Source organism: Ursus maritimus, assembly GCF_017311325.1.
Source record: "Ursus maritimus isolate PB19 chromosome X unlocalized genomic scaffold, ASM1731132v1 scaffold_X1, whole genome shotgun sequence".
Lineage (NCBI taxonomy): Eukaryota > Metazoa > Chordata > Mammalia > Carnivora > Ursidae > Ursus > Ursus maritimus.
In genome coordinates this window covers 21,672,969-21,691,698 of record NW_024423319.1, presented here as the reverse complement: position 1 = coordinate 21,691,698, position 18,730 = coordinate 21,672,969, and the positions used below count along the sequence as shown (strand labels likewise).

Genomic DNA, 18,730 nt, shown 5'->3' with positions numbered 1-18,730 from the left:
TTCAGATTTCTGCTTACCTTCTTAGAGAGATTTTCTCTGACTAGCATGTATCATACTTCTCTACCCCTGACCTGCTTTCAAATACTGTTTATGTTTTGGTGGGTAGAAAGGTACACCGTGAGTTAAAATAAATTTCATATAATGGTTTTTACATCCTTCATGGAGAAGGCAAAAGGAATTGTCAAGATTTAAAATAGATTTTATAAGAAATAGAAAACAGAATTGGTTATGAACACAGAGGAAGATTGCAGGCACAGATTGAAGGACTAGAAGAATTCAAGAATATAAGCTTATAAATGCCACCAATCCATCAATGGCTATGGACATTTTTTTCAGAAACAAGTAAAAGAGTTGGATTGGAGTGACTGAGGAGGTTGATGATGCTGGGGAGTGAGTGCAGTAATATACCACCTGGCCAGGTCTAGTTAAGAAAGCAAAGAAAACAGAGTAATGGATTTTGAGAAACTGCAGAGTTATTCATTTGTTAAGTATTTACTGTCTACTAAAGGGTAGGTCATGTTTTAGGTGCTGGGGGTACAGCAGTGAATAGTAAAACATGGTCCCTTCTCTCAAGGAGGTCAAATTGAAACTACCCATTAAATAACTAATCCCCATCCTCCCTCCACCCTCCCCTTAGCAATTCTACTTTCTTTCTCTATGAATCTGAATACTCTAAGTACCTTATTTAAGTGGAATCATATAATAATTGTCATTTGTGACTGGCTTATGCCACTTAGCATAATGTCATCAACATTCATTCATGTCCTAGCATGTGTCAGAATATCCTTCATTTTTAAGGCCGAATAATATTCCATTGTGTGGTTAGACCACATTTTGCTTATCCGTTCTTTTCTCTATGGACACCTAAGTGCTATTTGACTTTTGGCTCTTGGAAATTATGCTGCTATGAACATGGGTGTACAAATCTTTTTGAAACCTTGCTTTCAATTTTGGGGAATATACACCCAGAAGTAGAATTGCTGGATCACACTTTAATTCTATTTTTAATTTTTTGAGGAACCAACATACCATTTTCCATAGTGGCTGCACCATTTTACATTCCCAACAGTGCACAAGGACTCCATTTTTCAACATCATTGTCAACACTTGTTATTTTCTGTTTTACTGTGGTTGTTGTTGATAGTAGACATCCTAATGACTATGAGGTGGTAGGTATCTCATTGTGGTTTTCTTTTTTTTTTAAAGATTTTATTTATTTCTTTGAGAGAGAGAGATAGGGAAAGAGAGTGAGAAGCAGACTTCCTGCTGAGCTGGGAGCCACCATGCCAATGTGGGGCTTGATCCTAGGACTCTGAGATCATGACCTGAGCTGAAGTCAGATGCTTTACTGATTGAGCCACTCAGGAGCCCCTCTCATTCTGGTTTTCATTTGCATTTGCCTAATGACTAGTGCTGTTAAGCATCTTTTCAAATGCTTGTTGGCCATTTGTATATCTTTACAGAAATGTTTATTCAAGTCCTTTACCGGTTCAAAAATTGGGTTGGGATTTTTTATTTGCCTTTTTTATTGAAATATAATTGACAATATCTTATTAGTTTCAATATCTTACTATCTTAATACAATATCTTATTAGTTTCAAGTGTGTACCATGATTTAATATATTTTATACATTATGAAATGATCCCCATAAGTATAGTTACCTTCACTGTACAAAGTTATTATAACATTATTGACTGTATTCCTTATGCCATATGTTACAACTCCATGATTTATTTTATAACTGGAAGTTGATACCTCTTAATCATTTTCATCTATTTTCCTATTCCCCCAATCCTTCCCCTCTCTGGTAACCAACGGTTTCCTGTATCTAGAGTCCATTTCTGTTTTGTTTTCTTAGATTCCATATGTAAGTGAAATCACATGGTATTTGTTTTTCTCTGAGTTATTTTACTTAGCACTATACCCTCTAGATCCATCCATGTTGTGGCAAATGACAAGATTTAATTATTATGGGTGAGTAATGTTCCATTTTATATATATGCCATATCTTCTTTATCCATTCATCTATTGATGGACACTTAGGTTGCTTCCATATCTTAGCTATTGTTAAAAATGCTGCAATAAACATAGGGTCTATGTATCCCTTTGAGTTAGTGTTTTCATTTTCTTTAGGTAAATACCCAGTAGTGGAATTACTGGATCATATGGTATTTCTAATTTTTTGAGGAACATCCATATTGTTTTCCATAGTGCCTTCATCCATTTACATTCCTACCAACAGTATATGCAGGTTCCCTTTTTTCCACATCCTCACCAACATATTTTTTTGTCTTTTTGATAATAGCCACTCTGACCAACGTGAGGTGATATCTCATTGTAGTTTTGATTTGCATTTCCCTGATGATTAGTGATGTTGAGCATCTTTTCATGTGTCTGTTGATCATCTGTATGTTTTCAAATCCTCTGCCAATTTTTTAATCATGTTGGGGTTTTTTTTTTTATATTAAGTTGTGTAACTTCCTTATATATTTTGGATATTAACCCCTTAGTGGATGTATGACTTGCAAATACCTACTCCCATTTAGTATGTAGTCTTTTCATTTTGTTGATGGTCTCCTTTCCTGTGCAGAAGCTTTTTAATTTGGTATAATCCCATTTGTTTATTTTAGCTTTTGTTGCCGTTTCCTGAGGAGATTTGTCTTAAAAAAATATTGCTAAGACTGATGACAAATAGCTTACTGGTATTTACTCAATAAAATTACTTTATTACTCAATAAAAAAGGCAAAAAAAAAAATCCCAACCCAATTTTTGAACCGGTGTTTTCTTCTAGAAGTTTTATGTTTTCAGGTCTTCCACTCAGGCCTTTAATGCATTTTGAGTTTATTTTTGTATATGGTATAAAATAGTGGTCCAGTTTTGTCTTTTGCATGTAGCTGTTCAGTTTTCCTAGCACCATTTATTGAAGAAACTGCCTTTCCCCCATTTGATCTTTTTACCTCCTTTGGTCATAGATTAATTAGCTATATATTCATGGGTTTATTTCTGGACCCCCCATTCTATTCTATTAGTCTATGTGTCTATTTTCATGCCAGTACCATACTATTTTGATGACTATAGCTTTGTAGTACAGTTTGAAATCAGGGAGCATGATACCTCCAGCTTTGTTACACTTTCTCAAGATTGCTTAGCTATTTGGGGTCTTTTGGTGGTTTCATACAAATTTTATAATTTTTTGTTCTAGTTCTGTGAAAAACACCATTGGTATTTTGACAGGGATTGCACTGAATCCATAGATTTCTTTGGGTAGTATGGACATTTTTAAAATGTTAATTCTCAGAATCCGTGAGACAGTATATTTTTCCATTTGTGTTGTCTTCAATTTCTTTCATCAGTGTCATAAATCCCCCTTGGTTAAATTTATTCCTGGATATTTTATTATTATTATTATTTATTTATTTATTTAATGTTTTTTTTATTATATTATGTTAGTCACCATAAAGTACATCCCTGGTTTCTGATGTAAAGTTCGATGATTCATTAATTGCGTATAACACCCAGTGCACCATGCAATACGTGCCCTCCTTACTACTCATCACCATATTTTATTATTTTTTATGCAACTATAAATGAAATTGTTTTCTTTTTTTGCATTTTTAAATTTTTTTATTTAAATTCAATTTAATCAACATATACTGTATTATTAGTTTCAGAGGTACAATTTAGTGATTCACTGTTTGCATACAACACCCAGTGCTCATTACATCAAGTGCCCATCACCCAATTACCCATTCCCCGCATCCCCCACCTCCCCTCAGTTTGTTTCCTATAGTTAAGGGTCTCTTATGGTTTGCCTCCCTCTCTGTTTTCATCTTATTTTATTTTTCCTCCCTTTCCCCTATGTTCAACTGTTCTGTTTCTTAAATTCCACATAAGTGTGAAATAATATGGGGTTTTCTTAATTTCTCTGTTAGCTCATTATTAGTATATAGAAATGCAAGTGATTTCTGCATATTAGTTTTGTATTCTGCAACCTTCCTGAATGTATTCTAGTAGTTTTTTAGTAGAGTCTTCAGGGTTTTCTATATATAGTATCATGTCATCTGCAAATAATGACAGTTTTACTTCTTTTCTAATTGTTATGAATTTATTTCTTTTCATGCTGTGGCTAGGACCTGTAATACTATGTTGAATAAAAAAATGGTGAGAGTGGACATCCTTGTCTTGTTCCTGATCTTAGAGAAAAAGCTTTCAGCTTTTCACCTTTGGGTATGTTAGCTGTGGGCTTATCATATATGGTTTTTATTACATTGAGGTAACGTTCTTCTATCCTCACTTTGTTGAGAGTTTTTATCATAAATGGATGTTGAATTTTATCAAAGGCTTCTTTTTTCTGCATCTATTGAAATGATCATATGATTTTTATCCTTTTTTGTTATTGTGGTATATACCATTCATTGATTTGTGGATTTTGAACCATCTTTGCATCACTGGAATAAATCCCACTTGATCATGGTAATCTTTTAAATTAATGTACTGTTGAATTTGATTTGCTAATATTTTGTTGAGGGTTTTGGCATGTATGTTCATCAGGGATCTTGGGCTGTAATTTGTGTGGGTATGGTGTCTTTGGTTGTGATACCAAGGTAATGCTGGCCTCATAAAATGCATTTGGAAGTGTTCTCTCTTCTTCAATTTTTAAAAATAATTTGAGAAGGATAGGTCTAACTCTTCTTTAAATGTTTGGTAGAATTTGCCCATGAAGCCATCTGGTCCTGGACTTTTTTTGTCACTTCTCTGATTTGTCTTTGAATCCCGCGTAGCATATATGCCATTACTTTGCTTCACTTATGAAAACTGGGGTTCAGGAAAGTTGAATGTCTGTTACGGGGTGGATTCAGAGGCACTGGGCTATATCTGCATATACTCTGAGATCCTGACTGAGTATCAAGTACATTAGGTCTCCAAATAACCCTGTAATTAGCACTTCTAGAACAATAGAAAGGAATGCCATCTGAGGTAAACCCTTGAGTTGGGCATGCATTGGTCTATAAAAGTTTTCATTGCCTCATCCCAAAATCCACATGAGGTGACTTTCAAGAAGGAAAGGTATCCTGGGAGTCATACTGCTTGGAGGAATTTGGAGGTGTCAGTTTCAGTTTGGTGGTGTGGGAATTACTCCCAGCTGAACTACAGAGATATGTTCTCTGTATAGGAGAGGTCGAGACTAAGGAGGAACAAACTGAGAATCTTCAATGGAGGGAAGGTCATCTTTTTATTCAGTAAACATCTATCACATGCCTAAGTCAGGCACTTGGCTAGGGAGGAAGGAATAGAATCACAACTTGGTCAAAACTAAGTCTAGTTTGTATCTATCAAATTCCAAAGCATAGGGAAGTATTGAAAACTAGATACAGAAATGGATAAATGTTAACCGTTAATCTCTGCTTCCTGTTTCTGTTTTCTTGACAGTACAGGTTTTGCTTTGATTTCCTTCTTTGACCATTTAGGTAAAAATTAGAATGGTTGACTAAAATGTGCCATGTTGGAAAGGGCAAGGGAAATTAAAAGGTAATTTTCCTTTATTGCTTTAAAAATCTGAGATTAAATCAGCTGCTGCTTCTCCTCACCTATAGAACACAAAGGACTTATGAAGCTAAAGAAAGTGTTTGCTGTTTGGAATGATTGTTTCAGAGACTTGGTCATAAACAGCTTATATGATGACTAAACGAAATAACGTGAAAGCTTCTAGCAAAGTCAAGGTAGTGGGGTTCTTTCCTTTCTCCTTTTTTCTTTGTCTATCCACAAAAAAAAGAGATTACTAAGCAAATTAATAAGTAAGCAGGCAAACAAGTAAAGTGCTATTTAATAGCAGAGGCATTTAGCAGCAGGCCTCTATTCACACAATGAAGTTGCTAATTATAAATGAGTCCCATGTAGTATTTAAGACATTTACAAGGCTCTTAGAAGCCTTAGAGCTCTGTCCCCCTTCCACTTGTAGCAATGTGGCTGCAATTCTTAAAGAGAAAGAACAGTATTGCTTTATAAAAGTCCTATTAGTGAGATGATTAATATGCTTAAACCAACACTTTCTCATTTATTCCACACCCCCTCTCTGATTGAAAACCCTAAAGTCAGCATGGGCAGGCAGAGCAGGAGAGCATGGCATACAAAGCCTTTGCCATGTACACTGTGATGCAGCTACAGCAGACTTCTTGTCGTCCCCCCAAATAAGCAGTGCCCTTAGCTTGTGCTGAATCTTCATCTGATGAGCTCCTGGTTATCTTCTGTGACCCAGCTCACAAACTTCGTTGCCTTCTCTGAGCTACATTTTCCAACATCTGTAGGTACTTTGCCCTTCATTTTATTGAATTCCCATCATACTTTGCTCATATCTGTTAGAGCTCTGATCATATTATATAGCACTAATGTGTTCCTACAGCTCTCTCCTCCACTGGACTGTAAACTCCTGGAAAAACAGGGATTGAAATGGATTCATCTTTTAACCTTCCCACCTATCCCTAAATACCTGGCATAGTTTTGACCCAGTAGACATTCAGTAAATATTTGGCAAAGTTATACTAGGATCAGGAAGGTAAATGGCAGTATGGTCTAAAGGGGGAAAAGATAAAAATGGTAGGGACTCTGATGTAAAGAAGAAAAGAAAGAGATTAGGAGAAAGGGGTCAGTAAAAGAAGATGGGAATAGAGAAACCCTGGAAGGAAACAAGTAAGCAGAGAAGTAAAGTAAAATACAGATGCTGGGAAGCAAAATAACATAGAGAAAGGTAACAAATGAGGTGTGTGACATTAGGGCAATGCAAGTAGTTGTCACTTTTCATCAAATACACTTGGGCATTTCTGAAGCTCATCTATCTCCATCTTTTCCCTAGAAACAAAAAGGGATGGAAAAAAGAAAAGGCCAGAGTGCAGAGGGAGGCAACAAATGCTATAGACTATGATCTCGGCTTCTCTCTTCTGATCTAGACCTGAGCTTTGTTTCCTCTTTTCTTCATGGAGGGTCCATGTGTACACAAATCATATATGTGGGAACAAATGCACACATGTGTACATGTTTGTTTCCCATTTTTTTATTCTGAAAAAAAAAAAGAATTACAAAGGACAGTGTCATAACAAAGGCAGAAACAGCCAGGGGCTTGCTGTGTCAGAGGGAAACATTTGCATAGCTCCCTGGGGAGGCCTTGACTCCTGCCTGCAGCCATGTATGAGTGGAAAACCCTGGTGTGACCCCTAGCTTGCTGAACACATTAACGGTGCATGAAGGGTGAGATACTGTTGTAATGATGCATGTAAACATGCCATAGTATTTATTGTGTCTTTAAGATGAAATGACTTTCAGACTCACATAGCTCTCTTCCTCACAGGGGATGTGCCACTTGATGGTTGAAGCCTTTTGGAGTTATTTCTCGGGTAACCAAAAAGTGCCTCGCACCTATAGAAAGCAACACAGTACAGCCCTGGATAAAAGTCAGGAGCCCAGGTGGCTAGTGTGGGCTCTGCTACTCAGTCTGAGGCTGAGTTTTATCATCTGTCAAATGGGAGTAATTTCACCTACCTACTTGATAGGGTTACTGTGAGGATCAAATCACATGAATATATAAGACCCTACATATGACCAACATTTCACAGTTTTCCAGTGATTCTTACCACCATGCTTTCATCTGATCCTCTCAAGAACCCTGCCAAATATTTTGATTTTCATTTTACAGATGAAGAGACTAAAACACAAAGAGAAGTGACCTGGCCAAAGCCACATAGCTAGTAAACCAAGATGATGCAAGTTTTCTGTTTTCAAGCTCATCTTCAATTATCCTTAGACACAAACCTGGCTACTCAGTGCTATTGGCTTCCTGGCCCCTGTTTCTTAACTTCCCTCATGGCTCCTCCTCCCTACAGCCTCTGAAGGTGCTCTGTGTAATGAATTAATTAGCTTTTGTTTTGTCCCCTCTTCTCCCCTACTTTTTCTGGCTCCTAGAAAAAAACACCAGCAGCCCCAACAAAGAAAACCAGCACCACCTTCAACATCGTGGGAACCACCTATCCCATCAATCTGGCCAAGGACACTGAGTTCTCCACCATCTCCAAGGGTGCTGCTCCCAGCGCCTCCTCAACCCCGACAATTATTGCTTCGCCCAAGACCACCTACGTGCAGGACACCCCGACTGAGACCAAGACCTACAACAGTGTCAGCAAGGTTGACAAAATTTCCCGCATCATCTTTCCTGTGCTTTTTGCCATTTTTAATCTGGTCTACTGGGCCACCTATGTCAACCGGGAGTCAGCTATCAAGGGCATGATCCGCAAACACTAGATAGTGGTGATGCAGCAACCAGAGCACTGTATACCCTAGGAAGCATCCAGGCACCCAAACCCCAGGGTTCCCCTTCCTGTGTTTCAGGATTCTTCTTTTTAACTCTCAACCAAGCTGTGACTCTCAATTCATATTTATGAATCTCAATGAAAAAATAATAACAGAAAAATTACTTGTCCCTCTGACATTGCTGAGTGTACCCTCATCAGAGCCAAACACTGCCATTTGTTCAGTTGCTCATCTTAGTCTGCCAGTCTCCCCCAGCTGAGGGCATTACATGTATTTTATTGCACTCTGCCCACTGCAGAAACAACAGAAAACTCTACTACTTGTAGTGGGAAACTTGGCTATTTGAGTGGTCCAGACCAAGGAGGATTATTGACTGGTCCAGATCAGATTATTCTGATTCATTCATGGGCCAGGCTATCCCATCTGGTCCTGGCCTGCTATTTCCTTTGCCTACAGCAGGGCCCACTATGCAAAAGTACTGCTAGCCAAGGCAGGAGCCAGTGATAACCTCTAAACCTGGCCCCAGCCTCTTTATTGGCTTGAAGGTTAGTGGGGACAGTTGAGGCTCACTACTGTCAATGATATATGGCTGAAACAGATAGACCAACTAGGCCAACCTGGCCCTAAGATGGCTGATGCTCTGCCATGTTCAGCCCCTCAGGAAAATAGTATCTTCTTTGATATATCTCTCCTTCAGAAAAGCCCTTTGACCCCCCTTGTAGCCAGCTGGACGCTGCTTGGTTTGGACTCATTACTGCCTGCAAATTCTTCAGGAAAAGGATCAAGTATTTTTGTAATTTATACTAAAAAGGGACAAACAGAAACAAAAAGATCTAGATCAAAGGCCTACACAATATTTTTTTTAATTAGGTAAGAAAGTCACCTCTCTTCCAAGACACCTAGTCAAATACTGGATGGGGCAAGAGATTTGGGCTGGGTGGTAAAAGCTTAAAGTCTGGCTCAAAAGAGAGGGCCACTGACAGGTGAAAGTCCAATTCTTCCTTCCATGCCCTCCACACCCTAAATGCTATCCCAGGCCTAAGAACTCTGCTCCCATTATGACAGAGAACTCTGGCCCTCTGTTGATGCCAATTCTTAGAGGGGTGATTTGGAGTCTAGTTCATTTTTGAGTCAAGTTAATCATTATTACCAGTTTGTTAATATATTACTTAAGGGCCATTTGATCTCATTTGTTCTTCATATATTATAATTGTTAAATTTTTATAAGGTAGATAAACTGAGTCTTGAATGTTGGAATGACTTGCTGGGGTACCTTACGAGTGTCTGTAATAGAGAACGATCACGGGTCCCTTTCCAAAGACCAAAATAAAGACAGGATGAGAAGCCAGGTCCACTTGACCTCTGAATCAGCACAATCTCAACAGCCCTGCTGATTCCTGAATGCAGTTTGGTTGGACACCGAAAGGATTTGTAGAAAGAAGTCACAATGTGTTACCCAAGACCACTTCTAATAGTCACAGCTCAATGGAATGATATTAAGATGACAGTCCCAGTCACTAGTCCAGATATCCCAGAAGCCCAAAGTAAAGCCACAGATGGCACCAAAATCAGACTCTCCCTGCCTACTCCCTAAACAAAGCTCCTAAGGGGTCTATCATTAGCCACTGGTTGCCTCTGCACCCATCCTTCCCCCCATCCCCTGCTTCTTTGCCATTGCTGGGCTAATGCATGCCAGTCCCTTTATTTCTAAGAGTATGTCTGTAGGAAAATTCATGACTAGAAGAGTGTAGTGTTGTGGGTATGTGGGGATGGGGGGTGGTGGGGTGGGTGGGGCTGTTAATGATCGTCTAAAGGAGTTTAGAATGAAAGCCTGACCTTCACCTTTTTGTAGAAATTGTGTTTCCAAATGCTTTGGTGCAATGTTTAGCGGCTGTTTATTAAACTTCTGAATTGTACTCAGACTGGAGAACTTTTTTAAAAATTTAGATCTATTTTAGAAAGAGTATACATGAGCAGGGGGAGGGGAAGAGGGAGAGGGGAAGGGAAAGAATCTCAAGCAGACTCTCTGCAGCGTGCAGAACCTGATGTGGGATGTAGGGCTTGATCCCACGACCCTGAGACCATGACCTGAGCCAAAATCAAGAATTGGACACTCAACTGACTGAACCATTGAGGCACCCCAAGAGACTTTTTTTGGTTACTCATCTTTCACCCCCACTCTCAAGTCACCCTTACTTTCTACTTCTTAACACTATTGAAATAAGCTGGAAAAAGGGTATTCCCAGAGCAAGAGACCTATTACAGTTGATCCAAAATGGAACCCATGTGAAAACATAGCTTTGAATGACTCAAGGGTCTCATTACCTAATAAGACAGAGAAGGAAACACCTGCATTGTTTCCTCTGCTAAATTCACCTGCTCCCAGGAAATAGGGAAAGTTATTCTCATTGCAATTCTAAAGGTTTTCTCTGTCACACTGATTACCATTTTTCTTAGTCAATAATTCCCTTAGGTAATAGCTAGTTATTAGAGTGGATGTCTGATTGGTTGATCCATGTGTTGGGAAATGGATGATGACCTTTATTTCTAAGAGTTAAGAAAAATCTGGGAAATAATCTCATGAGATCTGCTCAAGGAAATCACTTGGCTCCTAGATGATGGAAGAAATCTCTTTGGGAGAGCATTTCAAATCATATAAAAAGTTTTCTTGAGACTTGGCCAACCTGACCCTCATTGCATATTTCAGCCCTGTGGTTATCTGATGGATGCCTTGCTGCTGCAATAACCTCACAGTCCCTTGACCAGTTCAACCATACCCCCAGAACAGCCAGGCAAGGTACAGATGGCAGCCTCTCTGACAAAACTGCATACCAGTATTTAAGGGTTGTTTTCTTGAACTCTCTGAAACCACTTTGCCTCAGAAAGCTATTCCCCTAGTCTTAGGGAAAAGCTCAAGCTATTCTCATCAGCACTTCTATTACTGAACTTCCCTAAGAGTTTGAAGCTGTATCTCAAACTGGGACCGATATCTCTGGACTCAAGTATTTTATGATATTTAGAACATCAGAGACCTATCCATAGCAGCAGCTCTAGGACCTGCTGGAAGAATGCCTAACACATAATAGGCACTCAATAAATATAAATAAATGAATGCTAATTTAGATCAGAGCTACGTGGGGGAGGGTTTCTTCAGAGTGGTGGTGGAGAGGAAACTAAACCATTATCAGTGGAGATTAATGGAAATAAAAGTAATGTGTAACCTTCTAAAGCAACTCTAAGCATCCAGGTACTAATAAATATGTTCTATTTTAAGTCATTTTAAATGTATTTTTTTCTATTTAAATAATTGTTTGCTCCTATGGTGCTTTTAAATTTGGAGGGTTCATTTAATGACCTATTCCTTATGTGAAAGTACTGAGGGCAGGAGAGGAAGGCCTGACTGAGCACCAGGAACCTTTGAAAGTCTCAAGCATAGCCCACTGGACAATCTAGGATGCATCTGTGTTATGAAACGCTTCAGTGGGCTTCCCAGTCTGAGCTGCCCTTCTGGAACTCTGAATCCTTCCAGTAAGTCTTCAGAACATGGAACAAATAAGGAAAATGGAAAAGGAAGAGCATGATTAGGGGAAACTCTGTCAAAGAGGCCCTAGAATTGGAGGCAGGGATCTTTCTTCAGTATTGACAGCTTCTGCCTAGAAATGTTAATCATGTGGCCATCCAGTAGAATAAGGCTAAAGGTGCCAGCCCTTGTTGACTGGGCAAGCTGCCCTCTGGGGCCTCCTACCCTTTTCCATAAGAGAGCAACCTGGATCTGTTTTGCCTTGCTTCTGCCTTGCTTCTGGAGCTCCAACAATTTGATATCATGGGGAAAGCACTGAGAAGAATGAACACCTGATTTTAGCCAGGGCTCAATTCCATCGCAGATGTTGTGTAATGATGTTGGACAAGTCCCTCCCCTGAGCTCAGACTTAGCTTCCCAATTAGTAAAATAGAATTCTGATCAGAGCCAAGTCTACAGAGTATGCTTTCCAGCAGCTGCCCTAGTGGCCCACTCTACCTCTGCATGTCACCACATCCTGGAGCTCCTACATTAGCCCACCCCAGGAACACAAATCCCATCCTTTAGTTGCCTATCACACAACTCATATGGGTTGGCAGCTTCAAAAGAATTTGGCTAAACACCAAGATAATGAGGTGGCTAAACAGGGGAATGCAGGGGCCAAACTCAGATCTAGTAGTGACCTCCTCAAGCCCCACACCATATCCTTGGCCTGAGCTTGATGTGGCAAGGTCTTGTGTAATGAGGTATAGGATTATTAGCAGCCCAGCTCCAGTCCCATCATGAGAAAAGTTGGGTCTACATTGAGAAGGTTAAGGGGGTGCTGGCATCAGGCAGAGGTCTTCCAGGTAAGCCAAGAGCACGTATTGGGAACAAAAAAAAAACCTTCCCCTTTGTTTTTCCCTCGAAGGTTCAGCTTTGGGGAGAACAGAAACCATCAGAAGGAACTCCCTAAACTTCTTATGACCAACTCAACAGAAATTATGGGATCTTCACATATTATCAATCCCTTCTCTTCTGTCACAAAAAGTGGCCTCCCTTCTAAGACCAGTCTTCCCTTTGTTCTTCATCCCTGCTCCTCTCTTCTAAAAGAATTCTATTACCGGCTCTCAGTGAAGCTACTCCTGCCGAGTCACCACTGCCCTGGCTAACTAAAACTTAAAGGCATTTTTTCAGTTATCTTACTTGACCTATCAGCAGCATCTGACACTGTTGACAATGACTTTATTATTTGGTTTCTATGACACCACAGTCTCCTGATACCCCTACTTTTCCCCCTGCTACCTTTTTGTTTGTCATGATTTTCCTATTTAACTTCTCTCATCTCTTAAAGGCTAGGGTTCCCTAAAGCGTTTTTGCTTTTCTCTTATCACTTTATACACTCTCATTGAATGACCTCCTCTGTCTTGATAGCTTCAGTGACTGCATATTTCAGTTATCTTTAGTTATGTAACAAACTACCCCCAAATTTAATAGCATAAAACAGCAACTGTTTATTATTTCTGTGGGTCAGGAATGTGGACAGGGCACATCAGAGATGGCTCATCTCTGTTCCACAATGCCCAGGACCTCAGAAAGGAAGACTCAAATAAGTAGGGGTGACTTAATTGACTGGAACATTTGGAGATGGAGAATCTACTTCAAAGCTCCATGTGACAGGGGATTTTGTGGTGAGATATAGGCATATTAGTTGCTCAGCTCCAGTCCTGTCCATCAGGGAAGAGGTTGGGTTCTAAATCAAGAAGATGAGGGAGGTTCTGGGTGCCAAACCAGGAGGTAGGGTCCTTAATTCATATGTCTGGCAGCTGGGCTGTGATGGTTGAAGGACAGCTTCAACTGGATTGTTGAGTGGAACATCCATACATGGCCTTTCCTTATGGCTTCTCACAGCATGGAAGCTGGGTCCTGAGATGAAACATCTCTAGAAGAAGCTTCATGGAGAACAATGTTCTGAGAGAAACAGATGGAGGCCACATGGCTTTTATTGTCCTGACCTTGGAAGTAGCTGCATTTTGTTGGTTAAAACAGAGTTATTAAGGCCAATCCAGATTCAAGAGGAGGGACACAGACCTCACCTATTAATAAGAGGAGTTCCCAAAGAATTTGTAGACATGTATAAAAACCGCCACACCTCCTTTATGCTGTTGGTTGGCAAATCAACATCTCTAGTCTAGTTCTTTCATATCAAATTTAATATGTTCAAAGCACAACTCTTGACTGTTCAACCCATGCAATTCTTGGGTCATTCTTCTATCAATTAATAGAAGCAGCAACATTTGTCCAGATGCTCAAGTCAAAAACACAGAAGTAATTCCTGACACCTCTCTCTCACCCCCACATTCAGCACATCTGACAATCTTGTGCACCTAGTCTCTAATTTAAATTTCATATTGTACCACCGCCTCCTCACTTCCATTACCAGCACTCCAGTCCAAGCCTTCGTTGTGATCTCACCTGGATAACTACAGAACTAGCCCTTTAAACTGTAAACCAGATCATGTCACTTGCCTGTTTAATAGCCTTCAGTGGCATCTTCTACACATAAAATAAAATCCAAAATATAACCCTGGCCTTAAAAGTCTTGATCAGTCTCCTTACCACAATGTCTGCGTCACTTACAATGCATCAGCCATATCAATAGCACATCAAGTACTACTATGTCTTAGGGTCTTTATGCAGGGCTTCCTCAGTCTAGAATGTTCCTTCCTTTCTTGCCTTGACCTGGCTGACTCCTATTTATCCCTCAGTTTGCACCTGAAGGGTCATGTCTCTTATGCCTTGTCCTCCATTGCAAAGCAGCTATGTGCTTGCTCCCACTCCACTCTGTAATTCTCTCACTATCCCCACATTTATCATTGCAATCTCCCACTAGACTGAGCCCTATAAGGAGGAGCTGTCCCTGTATACCACTATGTAGAACTAAAACCACAGCCCAAACTCAGCAAGTGCTTATTGAATAAAATAACTTTTGAGCTGGGATTTAAAGGATGATTCAGAATTTGCCAGGAAAAGAAAAAAAAAAAAAAAGGACATTCAAAACAGATGCTCAAAGGCCCAGAAATGCAAAAGACCATAATGAGATATACAGCAAATTTATTTGTTTAACTGTTTAAGCATTCTACCAATTAGGATGGTTGGTGAGTATAGTGGCTCTGGACCTAAGAGGTGATGTGGGGAGCATAACCTATCATCTACCTGAGAACCTGGCCACATACCATCATCTTGCTGACCTATGATTTCAGAAGATTGGCTTCTATAAACCCAGAAAGATGATAGCAGTACATGTGAGCTGCTTTGGGGAAAGCCACTTGCTGGTCCCTAGAGTTGATGACTCCATTCCAGGCCAACTTCCTACAGACCCAGAATCTTAGAGTTTCTCATGCTTACAGCCACTCTCCAGCCTTGTTACACAACAAGCAAATTTACTCAAACTATTCCAAAGCCTACAGACCTTTTTTTCAGATCATTAAAGTTTCAAATGAAATGAACAGAAGTCCATGAAGGATAATAATAACACTGCTAGGTCCCATTGCAGACCACTAAATTTTATCATGGTCTCAGGACAACCTTGCAAGCTGCACCAGGCTGGGGGCTTAGGACTCTGCATTCCAGCAGATGGAGTTTTGTGCCTACTAGTGTCACGCTGGGCAAGGGCTCTAAGATCTTTATACACTTCAAGCTGGGACCCTTTTCTGAAATACAGATCTAGCCTATAATAATACCAGTCCCCTCCCTGCCTCTTCAAGGAAGAACTAGGAAAGTTTAATTAATGTTTATTGGCAAAGTAGAAAGCTAGTGATATCCTAGTAGAGGTAGTATCAGCCAATGAAATCCAAGGTCTTATTCATCATCAAACTCGCTCTGTACTGATGTGAGGAATAGCTAATACTGACTCTAATTTCCTCAAGCCACATTCATGCTGCACTGGTCTCCTACGATGAGCTTCAACCAACTTTTCCAGGCTTTTATGGCACTAGAAGGTCTCTCCCAGGTTAAGGTCAGTGGGAGTTGGTACCCAAGGCTGGTGCACAAGTTAATGGTGTCTCAGCTAGGAATTTGTTCTATAAACTTTGGCTTTAGGTCACAACCATACTAAAATCTCCTTGAAAGAGACATGATGACAGATGCAGCATAGTCTGAACCTTGGGCAGATGGCCACCTCCTCTTATAAGTATTAATATGTAGCTGTGTGAAAGGCTTTCAGATTGGTCCCTGTCCAAACCCATAAGAAGAATGAGATATCAACATGGTCATGGGGAAAGCTGGTGGTTGTTAGAACAAGTATGAATGGTAAAAAGACACAGGAACTGGGAAACAAGAATACTGAGCTCTAATCTGGGTTATACAATGATCTCACTTGTAGGACCTCGGGGAGTCACTTAACCTCTATGTAACATGAATATAATAAGAAAACTTCCAGGGAACACTAGATTGAATGAACTACTGTACGTGGAAGATCATTGGAATCATTAATTGCTGCTCATATGTAGGGAATAAATCTAATCCAAACACTGTTATTGAGAGTGATGTCACCAAAATGGTGACATAGAGAAGTCATTCCTGATTTTGCTCCCCCTCATAAGAACAACTGATAACTATTCACAAACAAGACACCACTGAGAGAACCCTAGGACATGGGACTGAGGCTGAAGCCCCAACTCCCTGTACCACAGAGGCCAAGACAGTCTACATTAGAAGGGTAAGAGAAGCAGCTACATGTTGACTGCATATTGCCCCTTCCCCAAGTTAGTTCATCATCACACAAAGAGGTCTCGCCAAAGCCTCTTGTTCCTTCGGTGGGAAAAGAGAACCCAGGGAGGACAAGCAGCCCTCCCCAGCTTTGTGGAAGCCCCTACTCTGGTCTCACACCATAAGGATTGCAGGGGAATTTGCATGAATCAACCACTGGGAATCTGACTGTGAAGGAGAAAAAGGAAGGGCTTGTAACAACCAGCAGACTGGGTTTGTACCTGCAGGGCCCAGGCAGTAATCCCAACCAGTGACTCTGCTCATCTATAGCACCAAGCTGGGGACATAGTCTGACCTGGGAACTCAGTGGGGTGCAGATCCACCTGATTTGGATCCTTAAATGAGTTTTACTGGCCCTAGAGCTCAGTTTGCCCATGCCTTGGCAAGGTGCTGAATTATAGCCCCACCCACTGTGGAAAGTGCTTTCCAGTCCCATCTGACCAGAAGGACTGGTGAGAACTTCTGGAACTGTGCAGCCCAGTGGCTTGAGCCGAGAGGTGAGCAGGCAGAGTAGATCACCCCAGAACAAAGCCAATATCAGGCATGGAGGATTCCTCTGCTATGCATGGGCAGTGAAGTTATAGAAATGGGTGAGGGTAGCTCCCAGCCTCTTCCAACCAGAAAGCCTTTTTGGGAAATTGAGAGTAGCCTAGACCAGCCACTCCCCTCTCCAACCCAGGTAAGGGGGCTGAGACATAGCCCTACCTGCTGTAGAGAGCCTCATTTGACCAGAAAGGCTGTTAAAAACACCTGAAAGCTGTGCAGCCCAGCAGTTCTCAAGCTGAGATAAGGGCAGACAGAGATCATAGTTTGCAGAGCAAAGCCAGAGACCCTATTCAGCCAGGGAATTTGGGGTGTGGGTAGGCTTGAGTTCACACAACAAATAAAGAGCTCTACTGGTTTTAGAGCTGCTTCTCCCACTGCACCTAGGAAAGGAAACTAATCTGTAGCCCTACTTATTGCTGAATACAGCCTTTAGCCTGCCTGATCAGGGAATCTTACCAGAGCACAGAAGCTGCATAACCTATTCAACAGCCCTACATACAGTGGCACTTGAACAGAAAGCACAGCCCACGGCTTTCCCTATCTACAGAGCAAAACCAGTGGCCTTACATGACCAGGATATTCAGTGCACACCCTGGTCTGATTTGGTTCCCCAAACAATGAGCCATGCAGGCCCTGGGTCCTGTCCTGTTGTCCCACCAGGTCAGGAAAGCTAATTCATAGCCCCACCTGCTACTGAATACAGTACCCAGTCCTAACATCTAGTAACCCTGCCCAGAGATTCCAGGAAACCACAGAGCCCACTCTACAAACTCACTTGGGTAAGGAACAAAGTCAGCAGTTTTATTCAGTTGGTCTCAACCTGAGGCAAACCACCCACCCCTGACCTCAGAGCTCAAATGGTTACCTCACCCAAAAATAGACCCTAATAGCAGGCCTTGCCTGCCCAAGGATATTACCAGCAGATAAATCCAGAAACTGAATCTGAGCTGTCTGGCAAAGAACTATGTCTGCCAAAGCAAACCTATAAAGTCCTAAGAAGACGCCATTTATTCAAATGTGCAAATATCAATATAAGGAATCAAGAGTCATGAAAAATCAGGTAAATATGACGCCACCAAAAGAAACTAGTAAATCTCTAATAACCTTAAAAATAGATTTGTAAAATGTCAGAGAAAATCTTTAAAATAATCTTTCAAGGAAGTTTAGTATGGGGCACTTGGGTGGCACAGTCAGTTGAGCATCTAACTCTTGGTTGCAGCTCAGGTCATGATCTCAGGGTTGTGACATGGAGCCCTCACTGGGCTCTGCACTGGGCTCCACACTGGGTGCACAGCCTGCTTGGGGTCTCTCCCTGTCCATCTGCCCCTTCACCCACTCACTCTCACTCTTGCTCTCTCTCCCTTTCTAAAAAAAAAAATAAGAATGAAATCTTGCCATTTGCAATGATATGGATGGAGCTAAATAGTATAATGCTAAGCAAAATAAGTCAATCAGAGAAAGACAAATACCATATGATTTCACTCATATGTGGAATTTAAGAATGAAAAAAAATGAGCAAAGGGAAAGAAAAGAAAGAGTGAGGCAAACCAAGAAACAGACTCTTAACTATAGAGAACAAACTGATTACCAGATGTGAGGTTAGTGGGGAGATAGG

At 40.7% G+C, this 18,730-nt stretch overlaps 1 protein-coding gene across 1 annotated transcript in view; it reads left to right on the top strand.

The window, feature by feature from the left end:
• The window catches only part of GABRA3 (gamma-aminobutyric acid type A receptor subunit alpha3), a 151,816-nt gene extending 141,766 nt beyond the window's left edge, over positions 1–10,050 (top strand). The window contains exon 7 of the mRNA XM_008685641.2: positions 7,956–10,050. Coding sequence (XP_008683863.1) covers positions 7,956–8,291 — 336 coding nt within the window. The 3' untranslated portion in view covers positions 8,292–10,050. The remainder of the gene's footprint in view (positions 1–7,955) is intronic.
• Positions 10,051–18,730: the final 8,680 nt, after the last annotated feature.